Source organism: Paramacrobiotus metropolitanus, unplaced genomic scaffold (assembly GCF_019649055.1).
Source record: "Paramacrobiotus metropolitanus isolate TYO unplaced genomic scaffold, Prichtersi_v1.0 Parri_scaffold0000002, whole genome shotgun sequence".
NCBI lineage: Eukaryota > Metazoa > Tardigrada > Eutardigrada > Parachela > Macrobiotidae > Paramacrobiotus > Paramacrobiotus metropolitanus.
Genome location: NW_026570222.1, coordinates 1,449,874 through 1,471,029, shown reverse-complemented (window position 1 = coordinate 1,471,029; position 21,156 = coordinate 1,449,874). Strand labels below are relative to the sequence as shown.

The window sequence follows — 21,156 nt, the reverse complement described above, 5'->3', positions numbered from 1 at the left end:
ATGTACAAGACTACAAGTACTTGTGCGAAATTCTATAGATATTATTATCAATTTTATTAGTTCTATACGTACATATACGTAAATAACGTAATACATTGTATTAAGCGGAGCTTCGCTCAGCAAATACAATTATATCATTTTTCTTTTGTTGATTGGCGATTGCGCAAAAAAATGAAGCAACACTCGTACAGCAGTACAGCTGCATCGCAAAGTATAGCAATGTTTAATTTGAGATTCACGACATATCATAACTGTGCTATCCGCAGATTCCGCACTACATGAGGTATCGATACGTTGGGTGGTTTTGCCTTTAATAAAGGATCTCTTGTTAATTTCTTCGACTGTTGTCTTTTTTGGTTTGCTGGCTGAAGCGCATGAATACATACACGGAACCGCGAAGATACAACTAAAAAATTAGCGAGCCAAACCTATTGCTGCATTGGATCACAACCTTTTTTTGCGTTGAACGAGCCTTATCTGAGCAAAGTTGTGTAATTATAACCTTTTACTGTGGGATATTGTGATACAAACAATAACTGAGCAGTAGGCCAGTAGTACAGTGCGCACGTTGGAATGTATGTTGTGTTATAATTATTATTATAAAACATGTTCATAATAAAAATCAGGCGTATGACAGGAATAAACATCAAGGGTCAACAAGGGCAGACGAATATAATTAACAAATTAAAACCTCAATAATGGCCACGGTTAATTAACTCCTGTACCAGTGGCTGTATTTCAAAAGTTGCTAAATTAATTTTCCTAGTCGCCATGCCATATATTCAGCCTGCAAGTCCCAGATTTCAAACAGCGTATTGTCACACTCCCTTTTCGTGGGTACATCCATTGTTTCTCGTTTCAAACACGGATGTGTCCACAATGACTACCCGAGAGCTGTCCAGGAACAGCTAAGTTGAAACAAAACGGTCAAAACCCATCAGTTTCTAACTTCCTTAATACCATGCACGATACTTTATTACTGCATACTCAAATAAATGTTGTTCCCGTTACTTCTTCATGAATAGGAAGGTGAAGAACTACCACTGATCAGTTCCCGATGCTCACGAAGAAAACCCCGATAGCCACTGGACGACAAATCGTACATCGACAGATAAAGGAGGTTTTATAAGTGAAATCTGAAAAACTGGCATGTGTTCACTAAATTCAGTACTGTGTTAAACGTACGGCATTATCCGTATTATCCGCATATATTTACGTAATATAGCCCAAAATCTAGAAAATTCGGCAATTTTGCATGAACAAGCATGATTCACCAAATATTCGGGATAAAAGACGAGAAGGTTTCGGTACATTAAACTTTAAAGACTAAAGAAATCCATTTGTGTTGCACTGCTCGTACATGTACATACAATGCCGTACAACTGAACCATATTACCAAACTTTCAGGAAAAGCGACAACAAAAAGGTTTTATCCAATAAGCGTACAGCGCAGCAGGTTTTTCCGTTTTAGAGTATAAACTTTTTTTTTTGAAGATACAGAAATAATAGGAAAGAATATTTAGCGGCGGATAGGACTTCGAAGGAAAGACTTCATAAGCATACAGAAACAGCACAGAGTTCAGCAACATTTGAGAACGCAAACGGGAAATTACGTGCTCGATTATGCATGAGCCATAACAAAAGGGATCTTTGACGGCTCTATAGCATCCTCCTGTAGCAGCGTATCTGTATATAAGAATCAGCCACTGGCATGATCACCCAGCCCGTTTTCCTCCACTCATACATTAATTGTCGTATTTTCCCTTTAACAAATCGATAAAGCTTTTCATAAAGGAATAACAGTGGCATAAGGCTGTCAGACTATGACTATCGTCCAACTGACCAGGAGCATGCATTGTCCATTTCGGACCACTGGGAACCAGGAAATTCACTGACAACTTGTACAGCTGTAATTCTACACATATAAATGCGCACTCCGCGTCTCTCTCCCAGATGCAAGTTCAGGAAAAATCGTTACTCCATGCCTGCACTGACCTACTGAATAGCATCCAGCAGTGCCAATCACGCACTTTGCAAATCGGATAAATCGATGTATCCATCTTTGGTACAGGCCGGTTAGCTAATGCGCCCACAAAATACCCAAATTCTAACAAGCCTAAAAATGGATTAAATAGACGATTATGTAGTTCAACTCGTCCGAAGCGGGATACCAATAACAACTTTAGGCTTAACACCTAAGTTGGATATTGCGGCCTCAAAATGGCAATTTATCCTAATACCCGGCCCGGATCGTTTTTGATTTTAATGCACACACGCTAGTGACGCTACTCCGTAGGATTAAGTACTAGCAATAGATAACTGTGAAAAAAACTGAAAAATTTCTTATTATTAACTGTCTATAAACCACTCTTGTAATGTAACAAAGACTGCAGTATGAGTGCACTTTATTTTCATATATTTTATTAAACAACGCAATGATAAGATAAATTACAGGTAGCGACGATTTCAGATGTACCCGTGAGATTTCAAAGCAAAATTATCCGTACGTACGTGCCGCAGAATTATGAATGATCAAAAGAATCTAAATCATTGACACTTATGCAAGCAACAGCAACAACTGCTGTAAAGACTACTTCCAAAATCGCGATCCTAGAGTATTCCGAGTTTCTGCTAAATTTTTCCTGTTGTGATCTGCGGAGCCGTTGCTGTCATAAAACGCATAAAGTTGTAGCGGTTTGAATAACAAAATTCTGCGCATAAATTTGTTCGAGTATATTTCATGTTTGCAGCTTCCGCTAGCATTCTGCAATTCCAATTGACAATGTGAAAACATTTCCTCTCAGCACAACAAACCAACATTGTCAGCTGGGACGATTAATCATTCAGCAAATCACAAAACGATAGAAGACATCTTCAACCATAATCACTGTTGTTAAAAAGTGACGCCCGATAACCATCAAGCACACTTGAGGCGTCTTGCGAGTTGGTGCTGTTTTATTCCCTGTCATCGGCAAAACTGCAAAATTAACACAAAAGCCACAGCACATCCCTAATTATTCCCCGCCTTTCAAGCGCATTTTCGGGATTCAAATGTATGTGTGTGGGAGTAAATCAAGAAATACACCAACGACGACCTATTTTATCCTGCGGATGTTTAGGACTCGTCAGTGCCTACTAGGCTGAACGTCAAATGATCCGGCACTATCACATAAAACTATTCGGTTCCTCTGCGACGAGTGCTGAATCGCTAACTAGTTGATTACGACTGCATATACAGCTCCTCGCCGCTTAATTACCTACAGGCTACGGTCCGAATTCACTCGCTCCAGGGACACACTAACAAAGACCAAGCAGAAAATGACAAACATTCAAATTTTTTCCCAATTAAACCGTATGCAAGTACCAGCGCTCTGTTTCAAAATCCCAACCGTAAGAGCGACACAAGCCATTTTTGCGGTTTGTTAAAGATTTTTGCATTACCCAGTGTTCACCTTGAAATACAACATTATCAAAACTTATCACATGTCGCGAAATATATAATTACAGTTATTATTTACTCATACAGTATTATATGGGAACTGCTAACATGCAGCCGAAGGCGTACGAGTAGCGATGCAGCATCGCTGGAAGGTCTGACAAAAAGAAAAGCGTAACATAACGGTTTGCAAATCGAGCGGTGCATCTGCAAATGTTTACTTATCAACGAAACGATGTGGGAAATCTCTATAAACGGTTGGCAAGAACTATGCAGTTACGCCTGCGTTCGTAACAAACCAAATCGGTATAAACTGCGCACATATTTTGATTGGTAAGAAATTTCACATCAACTAACTTTCTCACATAAGTAGTTTGTAATGATTCCGTTAAATGATGAAATTATTGGTTGCCCGTTGCGGATATGTTATAAGGGAAAGAAATCAGGAAGAAAGAAGCAAACTGAAGCATTTCCCACCTCTTTCAAATTAAAGCAGCTCCAAATTAAACTATGTACTCAAAAATAATACTTCTACATAGCTATATATATTTTCTAGATAATGCTATCAAAGCCAAAAACCGGTTTTATACCAAACCGCGTGTGCTCTCTCAAATATTTATACGCATTAGTATGGTTCGCAATTACGAAAAAATGTTTTAAATTATAGCACCATTTTGTCAGTATAATCCGAACGTCTGACTTTTGTCAGTATGTATTAAACGATCACATCCAGCATTAAGAACTTTTTACGGTGAATGATGTAACATCTTATCCATAACTGACCATAAGGTTCAGCAAATTTCAACCAGGTGAAACGAAGGTAAATGATTAAACCTGACTGTAACTAGCCTAAAAGCAAGGGTCAGTAAACAAATATCTCGATGTATGAGCAGCATCAATTTACTAATTTAACGTCGTTCAAACATATACGAATACCACTGCGGATCTGACGGAAATTCGAACCAAATACCAACTGAAACAATATTCGTTTCTACAAAGTGCCGCTAACAATCGAAAATTGGACAAAAATAATATGTATGTATAATGTATATACACGTTCGATTAATCGTACGAGCACAAGATACAGCCATTCCAGCTGACCTGTTAATATCTCGTAAAGAGCAACAAGCACTAGATAATCAAGAGCCAATATGATACAAAAACACTCTTGACAAACATTGCTAAACAATTCAAGCGACAGTTGCGCACAACATGCTGCGTGCTCAATAAAAAGGATGATACGGACGGAAATTAATCAGTTGGATGGAATTTACAACTTACCGTGAAAATAATGGTCTATCAACATTTGTAAATCAATGGACCCACATCCGGAGCAGAAAGCGATTCCTATCGAATATTCAATAAACCATTAGATCTCTGTTCATCGCACATCAGGGTGAGTTGATAGTTTCATATTTCTATCCAGCGCACACATTGCACTACAATTTCCTCCGTGTTTCTTACGCCGTCCACAGATACGAGTACATAAGTGCCGCCGTTACTCGTTAGTCCATCGGCTCCACAGACACTCCGTCTAGTCCAGCGGCTTAAGAAAACAAGATGCAGCACACAATGTCAAACTGAAAATATGCATAATTTGGTGTCTATCAGATTAAAAATGAAATATCACCCGTACATGCTGTCAGGCCAGATAATTCACACAGTCGCCGAAAATCACCGCTTGCGCGATCGGTTCAACGAGTAAAGGCCTTGGAGGTACATTAAAGTCTGCACATGCATTTCTGAGGCAGCAGTAAACAATTTTATCATTGGTCTCGCATTACAAAACACCTTCAAGTCAGATACAGAGGTGCTGCACAGTAAGCACATAATGCACATTCAATGTCATATCATTAAAATAAAATTGTTACTATCTCTGATTTTCCAGCACCATTTTACTGCCATGATATGAGATAATACACTTTTCAGTTGACCATTTATATCGTCGAGCGCGTATATCTATATATTATATACATAACTGCCATGCATGCATACAGTAGACATACGGGCTTACTTGCAATCCACAACACCGACACCTTTCCATGCCCAATGAATTGATGGCTTTATTTTCTGGATAGAATTCCTGGTGGGGACAAACTAGCATTCAGTTTACACAAATCACAACGAAGGAATTCCTCACTGCAGTAGTGGTGCACAGAACCATTTGAGCTGGATCAAACGCGTAATATGCATGTGTGTACGTTGTTTCCCTGCCGAATCGTGGGAGACATGGAAGCTGCACTATCGATCGGACTACACGCTGACGGCCAGGTCTTTTACGTGCTCTTTCAGCCATGAGCCGTGCGGTGCTACTTTCCATGATATGCCATTCGCAATGTCATGTGCACGTTGCCGGTCGTGCTCGTATTTAATTGCCCAGCCTCTGCAAACCGGCCAATTCGACGTCTCTGACCACGGATAGCCTCATTTCGCAACTACGGAGATGAGAGTCAACACAATCAGACCAAATAATCACGCATAATGGGATGAAATAGCAGGATAAGGCGGATGTATTTCCAATATCCAGAGTAACCTCAGTCAGTAGAGGCTGTAATTAATAAACGAAGGTGCTAACAGCCCGCAGCAGACTGCAAAGAAGGACACCCCAACGCCACAATAATAACTGTCTCGGATTACATTATTTTATTTTTTATTGAGAGAATGATTAACATTTATTTCCTGCCCAGAATTTCGGGTGGGATATGCAGGCTTTTAACATATTCTCCTGATTTATCACAACGGAAGGTATTAGAATGGGTACGAGTACGATAGTGACTGACCAAAGTCCAAAGGATGAACCGGACACGGTTTCATATTCGTACAAACTCAGTTCCCCGTTCCGGGTTATGCTATCCTTTTAGCACGTCACTGCCTATCTGCTTCTAAGCCAATGGCTCCGGGAAACTGGATTCAGGAAGTTTCATCTTCATCCGTCAAAATTATGTCGGAATTGCCAGAAAACAAACTACAACAGCAAAACAACAAATGCATTATTTTATAATCATAAATTTATAAAATGACTATTAAGTAGTTGAACTTTAATCCACATTTACCAGGACTGGCTTTCTGCTTCTCAAAAATAGTAAGCTGCGATATTCGGAACCTTTGAGCATATCTACGTATTCCAGTATTTCTCGCGGCTTTTGTTTTGTCATGCACCGGAAGTTGGAAGCACACTGGTCCAACTGGAGCGTTACCGGCCGTGTCATACGGTTACCAAATTACCACTTACCAGCCTACTATTTTTTAGTAGCCGAAAGCGAGTGAATCGCGGTAAAAAGTCTTACTGTACAGTGTACAGTACACTAAACTTTGCTGTACACTAAATATCTGAACGGAAGTTATGGAAATATTGGAATTAATTTGCTAATAGACATTCGGGAAACCGTACGGGAAGAGACGAACTCTGCCAATTTATAGCGGGCAATTCACAAAACGAGTGGTCGTTATGGCTTGCTGTAAGAGACGAAATTGCTTTTGCTCCCATACAGAGAATTTGAGAATGCGCCTGCGATAGGCATGTCAAACTTTACGTATTTACAGTGCGGTCTATTGCTGTGCTTCCCTGTACAGATTAGCAAGTAAATTCAAGTGGACCAACTTACTATTAAGTACTGTTTTGAGAACTAACGGCTGTTTCAGTTTGTTGTCTACGCGCGATAGTTTATCACGAAAACTGATGATTTCGTTTTCTTCTTTTTTTGAAAAGAAGAAACGTTACGAATTTAGGCGCTATTTTCAGCTTTCATGGAATGCTTCCTAATTATCCCGCACTTGTTAATGTGCCTGTAGAAAGTTCAGAAAATGGAATCACTTGTGTCAGCTGGTGATTCGGAATGGAATGCTAGTCGTAAAGACGAAACCCGTCAAAGCACCCGGGACACACTCACAGAGAATCTCAGCCCAAATGCTGGTTAGTTATTCGACTCACCATTTCCAGTGCTGATGCAGAATCTTGATTATCTTGATTCTTTAATTTGTTCGTGCATGACTTGAGCGATACTTTTTGCATCAGGAAAGCAGTGTGCACCTGCTACCAACGGCAGTTTTGTCACACCAGAAAAGATCTCAAAAACCCGGTTTGCAACCAAAACCTCGCCCATCAACCTGTTGAAAGATCGCCAAGCGCATGTGGATGGCGCTTCCCGGGAAGTGGACCCGGAGGTAGCGAAGCGCATCGAACGCGATGGGCGAGTCAGTCTTACGCCAAAGCCCAATACGGCCACACCTAAACAGCGTCGCACGTATCGAGCCAGCTGTGCTGCTTTGGGCATGGACACCGAAGAAGACCACGCAACGCAGAACGGTGACGCAGAAGACTTCGAATCTATCAAATTGGATTTAGAAGCGGAGGCCATGGATGTGGACGAATTCGCGCCTGTACCTCTGGAGGACGCACTAGAAAATGCAGAAAGAAGTAAGTATGATACTCCGTATGTTGCAGCCAACTGGATCAGGCCTAGCTGAAATATTGAATTTAATTACTGTTTTTTACATGTTGTGATTTATTTTTATTTAAGTTTTGCTCAACCTCCCCATATTACATAGGAAGTTTTTGAAATAAGCGTAATGTAACCTAAATGCGTAATGTTTTATGTCATGTGAAATCAGTAAGCGTAATGTTTTCATGTAAATTCTGTACGCCATGTGCAACTTGTTTTAGTATTTGGAGTGACCATGCCTCCGCCGCTTCCCACATTCCGACAGCGCATGAATGCTAACAAAAGCGACGGTCGCTTCGTTGTTACTTCGTTGGTTCTTGAGAATTTCAAATCGTATGCTGGTCGCATTGCTATCGGGCCGTTTCATCGGGTATAAATCTTCCATAATGTGGTCCAGTTATTTCTTCTGTCTTTAAATTTTACCGAAGAACTGATAACTGAGCTGTTTTATATCCAGAGTTTTACTTGCATAATTGGACCTAATGGAAGCGGCAAAAGCAACACCATTGATGCGCTTTTATTTGTGTTCGGCTACAAGCCAAAGCGGCTACGAGCTAGTAAAGTTAGCGAATTGATCCACAAGAGCGCCAGATACCCAGACTGCAAAATGTGCCGCGTGACAGTTCATTTTGCTCGAATAATATTTGACGTAAGTTATCGTTAATCGCTGTTGCTTAATAAGCAGAATTTATGGGAACCACCTTATCTTTAGGCGAATGATCTGTATTCCCATCAAGTCGTTTCGGGATCTGAGTATTCAATCGCTCGTGAAGCATATAAAGAAGGGGATAAATCATTGTATTATATAGACGGCGTGCGAAGGCAGCGCGAGGAAGTTGTGATGCGACTCCGAAATGACGGCATCGATATTGACCACAATCGCTTCCTGATACTCCAGGTGAAGAAATCCTTTAGTTCACTGTTCACATTGTGTGATCATATTGCTGCCGAGTAAATCGTATTTTCGCTCTTATCTTTCGAGAGCAATGATACGTGACGACATTTAATGATTATGCTTTTAACGGACTTTTTCTTACAGGGTGAAGTGGAACAGATAGCGATGATGAAGCCGAAAGGAAAAACTGAAAAAGACGAAGAGATGCTGGAGTATATCGAAGACATTGTTGGCACGAATCAGTACATTGATCCTATAAAAGTCATGAATCAGAAGGTGGAAGATCTGGCGGAAGAGGAAGAGAGACAAGTAAACAGCTTTGCAACTTTTATAAATTACAGCTTTCTTAAATCAAAATATTTGCGTGCATGGCGCAGTATAACCTTATACCGGACCACGGTGACTCAGGAAATTCAGTGTGAAAAATTTTGTTCTTGCAGAATGTGGAGGTGTTCCAGTTTAGCAAGACGCTTACAAGCCTGGAGCAGGTGAAGAAAGAAACCGAAGATTTTCTGTTGACGGAGAATGAGGTTTTCCATCGACAGCATCTGCTGCAGCAGATTCGACAGTAAGTTTGAATTTTGTCATTGTGTAACATGTCTGCAGTGGGGCTCGTATGTGACATGTCTGAAGCACTGACCTCACCATCATTTACCGCTGTCTGTAGTTCGGAAGTTATGGCTGACCATGAACAAGCCGTCGGAGCTGTGAAAGAATGTGATAAGCATTTCAAAGTGGCGGAAGAAGCATATCTACGCGTGGAGGTGGAACTGAAGACGGTTTCGGATGAACATAAAATCTTAGAAAAGTATATATATCTGTTTCACAATGTTTCGTTGATTCTTTGTAAGTGAAAACGATAGTAAAACGATTTCCTGACAGGATGATTCGAGAACTGGAATCAGGTCCTTCTGTTAGTGGAACAAAGGTCAAAAATGCCGATACGGCCAAGGAAAAGCTCCATACGAAACTCGCTGCGTTGGAAGATAATGTCGTTCGCCTCGAAAAGGAACGGGAAAAATTTCAGCAAGAAGTGAGGCTTGGAAGATAATCATGCCCATTTTGGAGTAATGTAATGAACACGACACGAAATCTTCATTATAAATCCAATGATTTGCAGCTAGAAAAACTGCATGGTGCTCCGGAGAGACTTGAATCGGACATTCGAAGATTAGACGTTGAAATTAATGAGTCTAAAAACGTTCTGGAAGAAGCTCGCACACAACTGCAGGCGGCGCTGGAAGAGTTACCTCAGCATTTGACCGAGCTAAACAACAAACAGCAAGAGTTGGAAGGGAAGCTGAATAAGATTCGGCCAGAACGGGATGAAAAGCTAAAAACGGTAACTCGTTTATTGTTGACATTTCATTGGTTTTCTGACGGGGACGCACGTGTTTTATGTTTTGTGTCCTGCTTCTCAGCTCGATGACAAAAAAGTAGAAGAGGATGGATTTACCGCCCAGTACGACAGGGCTGTAAAGCGCCAGCAAGAACTCACCGAAGAAATTGCAGCACTTGAGCACAGAATTGCGGAAGTTTCTGGGTCAGAGCAATGAAGTAAGTAACTTACCTCAGCAGGGAAATAAAGTAGTACATGTTGCAGAGAATTTGATATCGTAACTCAACAATTGCCTGCAATAAAAGAGAACGTCGCCGCCAGAAAAAGTGGAATTCAGCAAGCCCAGCGTAGTCTTTCGGAAGTAACAGATTCGCTAAATCAAAAACGCGATTCGCTGCAAGAAGCACGGGCGAGGACTGAAACGGCTTCCAACGATAAAATGCTGGAACGTATTCTGCAAGCCCAGGACCAGGGTCAGTTAGCAGGCATCGTCGGACGGTATGCGGTTTTGCGAATAAGCTTATAAGTTATAATGTATATGTATAACGAGTAATTTATTTGTTGATATCGTCTTAGACTCGGGGAACTGGCAACCATCGATGAAAAATACGATGCGGCGATATCCACGAATTATACCGGTCCGCTAAACCACATTGTTGTTGGAGACAAAGACCAAGGCAAACAGTTGCTGGAATACCTCAAGTACCAAAATCTGGGACGAGCGAGTATTTGTGCACTTGAACAAATTGCCGCAAAACAAGGCAACACCGCGAACGCACCGTTTCGAGCGTACGTTACTTTGTTTTGGTGCCGTTGTACATGTACTGGTTTTTTGTGTGCATATATTTCCGACATTTGGTGGACGTATTTTATACCGTTGATTATCTTTGACAGGCCAGCCGGTAGTCAACGACTCTTTGATCTCATCCAAGTAGCGGATCCTGCTTATCGAGCCGTTTTCTATTATTTTTTGGGTAATACGTTAGTAGCAGATGACATCGACACAGCCGCCAGAATTGCCTACGGAAAAGATAAATTTCGCGTGATAACATTGGACGGGAAAGTAGTCGGTACGCAGATACGAAGGGCAGTTTACGTTAATTGTCTGAAAAACGATCCAGGTAGTTGATTTATTCAGGTTTTTTTTAATGGAATGCGAATTGTTTGTAGACGGTAAATCGGGTAGTATGACTGGTGGGGGTGACATCTTACGAGGACGAATTCGAACCAGCGCTCAGGGTCAGCTAGTGCGGGATGCCTATAATGGACCCAAGTTGGAACATTTGCAGACCGAATGCGAAGCATTAGAAGCCCGCCAAGGACAATTGCGTAGAGATATTGAGCGTGCGGAAGCGGAATTGCTCGAACTTGAGCCTGGCGTTCGCAATCGAGAGGAAGGCCTGCGGACAATGCAGAATCGGCTCAAGATAGATGACGCAGAATTAAAGCGATGCAAAGAAAGCCTGGAGAAACAGCAGACTGTTGTAAAAAAACTGACACCAGATCCGTTAATACAAGCTGACTTTCAGCGTGCACTGGAAAAGTTGCAAACTGATTTCGATAAAGTGGATGGAGCATTCAAACAGGTATCAAATTAATACAAACAAATAGTGAATAAACTAACTATTGAACAACTGATATATCCAACAGGATTAGGTCCGTGATAAAAAATAATGCTGCATTGTCTGAGGAAAATTTCTGTTTATTTAAGGTGGAAGACCAGATAAAGAGCACGAATACGGAAATCGCTCGCATAACCGAACACAAAGTGAAGCCACTGCGCAAGAAACAGGATGACGCCAAGAGCGCTCTGGAAAAGTTGGAAAAGCAGAAACAGGACAAACAGAACAAAATCCACTCTCATGGACGGTAACGCTAATTTCCCGGTATATAAAAGGTTATGGTATGTTTTCATCAACTCTTCGTTGCACTGTAGTGACAAGGAGCGTGCTGAACAAAATCTTCGTAAACGCGACGAAGATCTCGAAAAAAAGACTGCAGAAATTGAAACCTTAGGTGAAGAATTAAAGGGTGCTGTTGCTGCCGCCGAAGCTGCACAGAAAGAACGAGAAGCTGACAAGGTGAGCCCTTACATTGTTAGCAGTAGAAGTACGATTTCTGCTGGCTTTTTTTGTCTGTTAGTGAGATGCTAAACATCTGTTAATTGTTCTTACAGGAGCTGCTCGATCAGAAAAAAAATGAGTATCAGAAGAGCAATGTTCAGGTCGATGTTTTGGACAAAAAGTTAGAAGCGGAAAAAACCGCAATGGAGAAATTCAAAGTGGCACGAGACAAGGCGGCTGCTGACCAGAAGGCTTTACTGAAAGAGGCCCACAAGATCCAAAGCAACGTAAGCCACAATACTACCTAGTAACTTTATTTCACTATCAGTGACAAGGCTGTGGCCAATAGCAGTTATTAGTACGTGCATATACGAGTATATTACAGTACTATTTGCAGTTTAATACTCGTGCTAATAATAAAATTGATGGTGTTTTAGATGGATGCTATAAAATTACATGAAGTGCAGTCCGATGATAGGCGTGCAAAACTTGCCTTAGAAAAACTCAATGAAACCGCCATAAAGGAACTAGCGGATCGCGACTTTGAGGAGGAAATTGGTCAGCTGAAGTTCAGAATGTCCAGTCTCAAACCCGATCTAACGAAGCTCAAAGAATATTATGATATTGTTAGTGTTGCTTTACATGCTGCTTTACATTTGCTTCGAATTGTTATACATGGTGGGTTTGTAGGATACAAAAAGAAAGCAGCTGATGGATCGTGTTGAGGAAGTTCGAAAAAGAAGAAAACTCGGCTTCTCATTTTATATGGCACTGAAAAACCGCCGCTTTACCGAATTTAACACTGCCTTGCGGATCATTAAAAATATTGTGAAAACTACATACCGACAGTTGACGCTCGGGGGAGATGCATCATTGGAGCCCATTGATCGTTTTGATCCTTTTTCGGAAGGACTGGAATTTATGTGAGTTATTAAAATATTATGGTTAACAACATTATTGCAGAAGTTACAAGAAGTATCTGTAATTGTTTATTTGTCCTGTTTGTTCTCTTTCTACATTTATTTCATGAGAATTCGTTTAGGGTGAAACCCAAAACCAAGTCCTGGAAGAATATTGGTTACTTATCGGGCGGTGAAAAGACCATCAGTTCCCTGGCTTTGATATTCGCTCTGCACTATTTCAAGCCGACTCCGTTTTATATTATGGACGAGATCGATGCTGCTCTTGATTTTCGTAATACATCTGTAATTGCATTTTTCGTCAAGGTATGAATGCTGTTCAGTGTTCATTGTACAAGTTTTCCAGCTTCGCGATTGTTGACCTTTTTTTGTTAGGAGCGGGCAGTGTCAGCGCAGTTCATAATTGTATCATTGCGCAACCAGATGTTCGAGACAGCTTACCGCCTGATTGGTATTTGTAAACCGGACAATCACAGCATGTCAATGTACATTGATCCCCAGAAGCATGTATACAGTGAAGAGGACGAGCGACGCAACACCGGAAGTATCTTCTCGCAGGGCACGCAAGGCGGTCCGCGGCCCACCGGGGGCACAACATTCTCTCAGCATACAGTTTTAGGTCCTCGAAATTCGAATGTGTAAGGAAATTGTGTCCCGAATTGGGAGCAGGGCTTAGTCAAACCTCATTGGTCCATGCCCTCACGGTCAATCGATCATTTTAAGCTTCGTCCACATTTGCATCTTATGACGTTCCTTCTGACGCAGCGTGCTTTTGCAATGTTTTTATTTCGTTGGCTCGTAATTTGAATTTGTTGGTTACATTGACAGTATTCAGCAGAGTTAAAGATCTGCAGTTGTGCCTTGTTGTTTAATTATAAACTACGTGCCACTGCCGCCCACAGCAGAGATGCGTCGTGTAAAAACGAAAAACAAAACACCATATTATAATAATTATTTTGCTGACTCTGTAAAAAATGCGTACCAGTACCAGCGCTTGCAGTTTTTATTTATCCTGTTGTGAATACTACAATACGAAGACTCAGACATTCCGGTATCTTTCCAACGCCAGTTGGTTTTTGTGCATAATGCGCCGTAGATAACGACGGGTAACGTGTGTCATGAATCATGATGTCATCACGATCCGGAGCTTATAATCTGCGCTCCGAATGGTCAAAACAACTATACCGCACGTATTCAAGATACCGCGCTGCACAACTCCGTTTTTTAACATACCCGTCCTTATCTCTATAAAACATAGGGCAGAGTGCGCTAAGCTCCAAAACCGATTAAAAACATGACCGATTAAGAGTTTGCCCGAGTCACTGAAAGCGACTCGACTCACAGAACGCTGCTATTGGCCAATTTCAAGCCACCTCCTAGAGAAGTTTCTTAATCACTACCGATTAAGAAGTTGTCCGATTAAGAAATTTCTCCGAGGAAATGTTTTAATCGGAATCGTAATCGCTCTGAATTGCTTAGCGCACACTCCCCATAACTTATGCACCATAGTGCGCTGCACTGGCCGTATACCAGCCAGCAGAGAAAGATGTCTGACTTTTAAATTTTCTAAATATATCCCGGCGCACGACTGGCGCATTACCAACAAATGCCAAATTCATTTTTGCTATTATGACCTATGTTACGTAACTATTTTGATCTCTTTCTCTGTTGGTGAGGAATGAGTAGTTTTAAAAGGACGATTTCCATACGACCTGCTGTTCATTTTAAGTACTTGATCGAAAGTAATGATGGCCGCTCAGGTGTTGCAAATGGATAAAGATCAGAACGATTCTCGGATAACGTTGATTTTCCCGGAAGGTGAAATCATCAGCTGCAAGTACAGCGATCAGATGTCCTTGATCAAAGCCAACTGCAGCGATTATGCGGTGCTTGTTGTTTTCTTGGCACATGAGGACTCACACCGACCATTTCTTCTGAAGGCCAGTTGGAAAAAAGACTTCCAAGATATTATTGACGCCCTCTGGTGTTCCGAACTGGTCGCGAAAAAGCGGGAATTATGTATTTGGCCAAGCAGAGAGCCAGTGGAAGACTCTACCCTGCAAGAGTCTCGGCATCTGCGGATGTTGGTTCATGTTGGAGGTCGAGAGAATCATTTGCCGATTCTTATTTTTGCGCTCAATCTAGATTCTGACGACCCTGATTCTCAGGGCACTGCTAAGTCAGCCAACTCCAAAAGGCTCCGCCGGAATTTCAGACCTTCGAGGATTCAGCACATTGATGCCACATTTTTCAAGCTGCGGATGAACCTGACTGATGAAGTATTGGACCCTCTTCATGCTGTATACATGTACGAAAAAGAGTATGCAGCTGGAACGTGGTGTGCGAAGTTTGATGCAAAAAGTACGGCGACCCTGAAAGATTTGGTAACACTAGTGCGAAGCTGCACTGGCAGAACGATCACTGCTTTCCACAACCACCTCAACGAAGTGATAGCGCAAGGAGTGCCCATGCCAGCAGTTCCAATGCCACAAGTGATGGCCAGAGCCGCTAGTCCGACACCTGGCACCCATTTGATTGTTTTCTTTAGGAAAGACCCGTGGTTGTTGCTGTGAGAAGGGAGAAGGAAACAACCAGAAAACGGAGAAAAGAGTTCTTTTATAATTTGAATATTTTTGTAGTTTCACGGGGATGCTAGCTTGATAGGACTGGGCACTGTGGGCAGCTCGACAATGTTGGGAGGAATCCGAAGGATTACCGTTTTCTGCACAGGAACCGATGGTATTTAATGTTGTGCATCACCACATTACAAAGCTTTTGTGTGTGCCAGTTTGATTATTCGATTGTTTGATAGTTTTACTGGTTTGTTTACTAGATTATTTCCTTCATGCAGTATTATAAGTTTTAATAGAGTTGCGGAGTTGTCTTTTATCATTAGATTAAACAGTATTCCTTGAATGCTACCCGATTTTTAGGAGCAGCGCAGTTCTTTGGTAACGTTCTCATGGCATCGAAAGTTTTCAGGATTAAAATATGCATGCCAGCTTTGGCCGGGGTTGTCACTCGATAATTCTCCAGTTTCGTTGACTCACTACAAAACGTCATTTTAACACGGGTAAAAGTGAGCTTTTAACACGGGTGAAGACAAATATTATGCAATAAAGGTGCTAGAACCGGTGCAACAGGTGCTCGGTTGTTTGCTTTGTTTATTATTTACAATATTTATGTACTTAATTTACGTAGCATACTGTGTCGACAGATTTCAAACTCTCCGAATTGTTCCGTGCATTTTTATTTCATACTAAGTTGCTGTGAATTATGGCGCAGGTGTTAGCAGAAATCAAAGTCATTATTAATAATTCATCGTACGCCACGGCCCACCACTATCAACGCATCAGAATGCCGCTGAGTCTGCGTAACGGGAACCACGACAGCCGTGCCGGAAACGGACTCACTCATTGTCGGACGCTTTGCTCCCGCTCTTCTGGATCTCTTGCAGAAATGCTTTCACGGTTGACCTTTTTTAACTTCTTCCACAAAATTGCATTGTATGACGTCAATTCCAGCGTGTGCGTGATTTTGCAATGTTTTTATTTCGTTTGGCTCTTAATCTGAATTTGTTGGTTGCATTTGACAGTATTCACAATTGTCAGCGGAGTTAAATATCTGCAGTTCTGCTTTGTTGTTTAATTTTAATTGCATATTAAAATTTAATACGTGGCACTGCTGCCCACTGCAGAGATGCGGCGTATAAACCGAAAACGAAACAGTATAATTATTTTGTTAACTCCGTTAAAAAATGAGTACGACTATCAGCGCTTGCGGTTTTTCTTAATTTTCCTATAGTCGTGAATCTTGACAAGCTTACACGGTGCTTAAATCTGCATTCCAATTCCAAACATGATTTCCACAGAGATGTTGTTATTTTACTCGTACAATAAGAATTCAAAACAATCCTACCCATAGCATGCAGCGGGCTGATTGCGAAAATATGAACTTGTAAGATTCGACATGCACAATCCGCCTTTCTGCCCGACTAACTCTGTTCCCAGTCAAAACTAAAAACTGTACAAGCAACTCCATACTCAGAAAAGAATTGGAAAATACTCATTCCATCGGACTATCGAAACCCGTCATATCAATGTTTTCGTCTGTCCGCGTTCGTTTGAAAGGTGGCCCGTTTTCGCCGTCACCTTCATCTTCCAAAGCTTTTTCCAGTTTAGCTGAGTCCACCTCAGCATGCTGTATTGTAGTTTTTATATTGTTAAAATTGTCTGTGCTCAGACCAACATCGTTCAAAAATTCCAGTTTTCTTTTGAGCAATGGCCACAGTTCGTCATCCGCCGTCTGCTTCGCGACAAGATACCTAATATGATTAGAAAACAGAAACTGTACTTAATATAACCGGCACAGACCCCGATACAAATCACATGTTTCTGCTACTCACCTGACCATAACATTGTTCTGTTGACCCAATCGATGAAGGCGATCTTCCGCCTGCACTAGAATGCCGGGATTCCAATACAACTCTGCAAAGACAACCAAGGAAGCGGCCGTCAATGTAATGCCGGTACAGCAAGCTGTTATGGACAACACAGCACTCCGGCATGTGTTATCGCGCTGGAACTTGTCGCAAAGATGTTTTCTTGTTTCGGTCGGTGTAGATCCGTCGATGGTTATGCCGTGGCTATCACCGCCAAGGGATTCGTGAATTTCTTTAACAACTTGCGTATGATGAGCGAAAATTACCATTTTTAAGGAACTATTCTCCTCCAGCAGATCCTAACGGCACAACAATTTTCGGAGATTAAAATAAATTCTTGCAGAAAGATAACAAACATCATTATAAACTTTCAATTTGAACATCGCAATTTACATGCAGCTTGCATTGTCTACTAAGGAAGTAACAGCAAAAATCCGGACAACAATATAATGCAGTTATGGAGCGTAAAGTTCATCAAAAGTTTCAGATAAAAAAAGTAAGTATTCACCTTTAAATAATCAACGACAGCCGGCAGCTTGGCTTTTCCCGTATGTTGGAAGTAAGTCAGCAGAGTTTTGCGAATTTGTGCATATGATGCTGAGTGCGACTGCATTTCTCGAAAACTCTCTGCCGATGAGCTCAACTCGGATGGGAACTGAACCTTCCCCGGATCCAACACCACTATACTCCGAGTCTTGTCGGGTAGCTGACTGGCAACGTCTTTCTTCATTCGGCGTATCATTACCGTGGCCTCCAGAATCAATTGCAATTCTTCCACATTTGACATACCCGAATAATCCATATGCCCAAAACTTCCTACGTGTGCATCGCAGTAGCGTTTGGCATAGTCGGGGAATGTTCTAAAAATGGTCCGGTCAAGCAGTTCGATTTGGGAATACAATTCCACCGGCCGGGATAAAGCAGGGGTGCCCGACAACAGCAAAATCCGGACAGCTTTCTTCGCAACTTCAGACACCACTTTGGTACGTTGAGCTTTATAACTTTTCAAGGCATGAGATTCGTCGCAGATCAGAAATGGAAATGTGTGGGGCAGAAAATGCTTTTTCATTGAGACAAGGAGATCATAAGTGGTGATTACAACATGCGCATTCGCCAACTGATCAGACTGTTTACTGTTCGTCACTACGACGATATTTTGCGGTTTCAGCGTTGGAATCCACCTAGAACAGGATGCATTCAACCGAATTATAAAGTAATATCGAATGATTAACTAATACGCAGAGCAAGAATTTAGGTTTGCATTATTAAAATTCGATATTCATTTTTTTCTTTCGTTAATTATCAACTGAAAAAAAATTTCGGAAGAAGCTAACAGAAATTACAGAATTGATCATCCATTATTCGCTTAGCCCAAAACATTTTTCTCACATTAATTATCCGTATCTTATTAATTCGGGAAAAAAAAACACAATACCAACTACAAAAAAACGGTAATGCTGAATTTGTATTAAAAATACTGTAATCTCTGAACCTTCCAAATTAAATAACTGCAGCAACATCTCACCTAAGCCACTGTTCTCTCCATTCAAACCTCACGGAACTGGGAGTAAGACACAGAACAGGCCAGTCGTTTTTAAAGTACGCTGCCGTCGCAATCGCCTGTACGGTTTTTCCCAAACCCATATCATCCGCCAAGAGAATCCGTCCCCCATTTCTGACAGCAAACGTGACTCCCTCCACTTGATAAGGCAGTAACCGCAGCAGCAGACTGTCGGGAATCTTCTCGGCCAAATCCACATCTTGAGCGGGCGTCCGCTTATGGCGGCCTTTGACGAGAATATCCACGACAAACCGCGCCAATCCTTCAAACTCCACATAATTCCCCAACTCCGTGCGGATCGTCCGTTCCAGCGTCTCGTAGTCTGAGAATTCGAACGACCAGATGCGTTTCGCTGTGTCATATTGCTTCGTTTTGAAGCGCTTGAACGTTTCGATCAACTGCGCGCAGTATGGACTATGGATTTCCACACGGTTCTTCGACGTCACCACAGCCGATGCCTTGACTTTGCGAACAGGAAGAGGTTTTGGAGGAGGCTGTCGGGGATAATCCGAGCATTGTGGCAGTCGCGGACCGGTTACCGGTCTGAACTGCACAGGTGCTGGCGCCACAGACTGTGTGACTGATCCGTTTGGAAAAGATGCGGACGCTGAGGCATGGGGGCGGACCAGAGGATCAATCACGCCAGTACTGATCGGAGCGATTGAATGAACAGTATTAAATGGTACTCTCGGTCCGCTAAAAGCAGGACGCGGTTGAGGGAGCGGCGGTCCTGAAGGGTGTTGTTGTGGTTGTCCTGTCGATATCGAGACAGCGGACAATTGTCGCTGGGCTTGCAGTCTGGCTTCGCTTTGTTTACGTCGTAGAAGGGCTTCTTGCTTATTCTTCTCTATCCGCTGCTTCTGTTCCTCGGTCAGCTCCATTACAATTTAAGGGAAAACACTCACAATCGATCCATAGACAGTATCCAAATGCGTCGACAGGGTGCGCTGTTAATGCGTACCTCGACAAAACCGATCACACTGACAGTACCTGGGAATAAATTTTACTGCTGACAACCAGTAGTACCTATGGTTGCTTGGTGGCCAAGACCAGTAAAGTGCCCAACAACGGTACACTAATTTCAAGCGACTCTCACCCTAAGGAGATGGCTTCCGAGTTTCGACGTTTTAGCTTTCCAATGTGTGAACGTGAACCCTTTTCCTTCTACGATTCTACCTATAGCTTTTTAATATTTTTATCTTTTATTAGTCTGAACGGCGGCGACGAATCGCAGGGGTTTGTATTCGTACTCGTCAGGAGCAGAAAATTTGTTGCGTTTAGTGGAAAGTTGAGATAAAATTAATGATATGTTTCGGCTATGCTGCCTAATTAATGATATGCTTCATGTTTCGGCTATGCTGCCTATACACGTGCGGCACACAGGAACTAACGGTAACGGTCGTTACAAATGTGGTAAGAAAAGCCGGTATGAATATATTTGTTACGTAAATGGGTAACACTCGTAAATGGGTAACACTCTTCAAGTGGCGAGAAATTTAAGGTTCCACTTTCACCAAATGGCGAATATGGCAGCATTAACAATAAGAGGAATGCTGATGGTCAGCAATAGTTACGGCCACCGGACGTTTATTTCCAACGGTGACCCAAGCTCTCAGGACAAGACTGCAAACTCATGAGTGGTTAAAAGTGAAAATATTTGGTGTCAGGAAAATGCAGAGAGCGGGGTCATCAGAAACACGAAGCAGACGTGGAAGTGGTTTCTATGCCACTACCACTTACGCAAAGAAACAAAAACCTTTAATTTAGTATCTGCCATTTGAGGCAATCGTACTGTTAGTGGAGCTAGCGCCAACTTACCAATAAAAAAAGGAGTTTGCAACTAGCGCACAGGGTTCTTCTAATAAAAAAGCCAAAATTAATATGTAACTAAGTAAACTGCCAAACATGAAAAGGTCCCGAACCCTTTGCAAATGCATAGACAATAATAAGTTGACTAGCTGAGGGATATTAACTAACACAATGGATGGAAGAATGACAGACCATAGCACCGGGCCTGCATAGAGGGGCGATACTCATTTTCAACATTTTGACCCTTATT

The 21,156-nt window shown here is 41.9% G+C and overlaps 3 protein-coding genes across 14 annotated transcripts in view; 1 reads left to right on the top strand and 2 right to left on the bottom strand.

Moving 5' to 3' along the window:
- Positions 1-5,646, bottom strand: part of LOC129590964 (tyrosine-protein phosphatase Lar-like) — a 37,586-nt gene extending 31,940 nt beyond the window's left edge. For 2 of the 9 annotated variants that reach the window (XM_055486475.1, XM_055486496.1), the window contains exons 1-2: positions 4,868-5,330; positions 4,718-4,783 (exon numbers count right to left, since the gene is read on the bottom strand). The gene's annotated coding sequence lies outside the window, so the exon portion shown is untranslated. Of the gene's footprint in view, positions 1-4,717; positions 4,784-4,867; positions 5,332-5,450 lie in introns of those variants that run through there. The other 7 variants (XM_055486441.1, XM_055486456.1, XM_055486461.1 and 4 more) reach the window with 7 other exon arrangements.
- On the top strand, positions 5,258-14,008 carry LOC129591033 (structural maintenance of chromosomes protein 4-like). Of its 4 annotated transcripts, none has more exons than XM_055486544.1 (23): positions 5,258-5,973; positions 7,229-7,349; positions 7,452-7,853; positions 8,100-8,248; positions 8,336-8,527; positions 8,591-8,776; positions 8,918-9,082; positions 9,214-9,341; positions 9,441-9,581; positions 9,656-9,806; positions 9,894-10,115; positions 10,195-10,316; positions 10,377-10,610; positions 10,689-10,901; positions 11,007-11,182; positions 11,283-11,698; positions 11,824-11,981; positions 12,049-12,193; positions 12,289-12,462; positions 12,613-12,801; positions 12,866-13,098; positions 13,218-13,401; positions 13,471-14,008. In XM_055486544.1, exons 2-23 carry the CDS (start codon positions 7,241-7,243, stop codon positions 13,735-13,737), a joined length of 4,356 nt encoding a protein of 1,451 aa, XP_055342519.1. In that variant the 5' UTR covers positions 5,258-5,973; positions 7,229-7,240; the 3' UTR covers positions 13,738-14,008. The 4 variants fall into 4 exon arrangements, with proteins under 4 accessions (XP_055342519.1, XP_055342499.1, XP_055342529.1 ...); XM_055486524.1 differs by lacking the exon at positions 5,258-5,973 and adding an exon at positions 6,052-6,193 and having other exon boundaries at positions 7,166-7,349; XM_055486554.1 differs by lacking the exon at positions 5,258-5,973 and adding an exon at positions 6,860-6,894.
- Positions 14,009-16,937: 2,929 nt separating this feature from the next.
- Positions 16,938-20,103, bottom strand: LOC129591049 (SWI/SNF-related matrix-associated actin-dependent regulator of chromatin subfamily A-like protein 1). The gene is made up of 4 exons (XM_055486564.1): positions 19,062-20,103; positions 18,045-18,717; positions 17,501-17,835; positions 16,938-17,419 (listed from the first exon to the last, which is right to left on the bottom strand). Exons 1-4 carry the CDS (start codon positions 19,976-19,978, stop codon positions 17,161-17,163), a joined length of 2,184 nt encoding a protein of 727 aa, XP_055342539.1. The 5' UTR covers positions 19,979-20,103; the 3' UTR covers positions 16,938-17,160.
- Between the last annotated feature and the right edge of the window lie 1,053 nt (positions 20,104-21,156).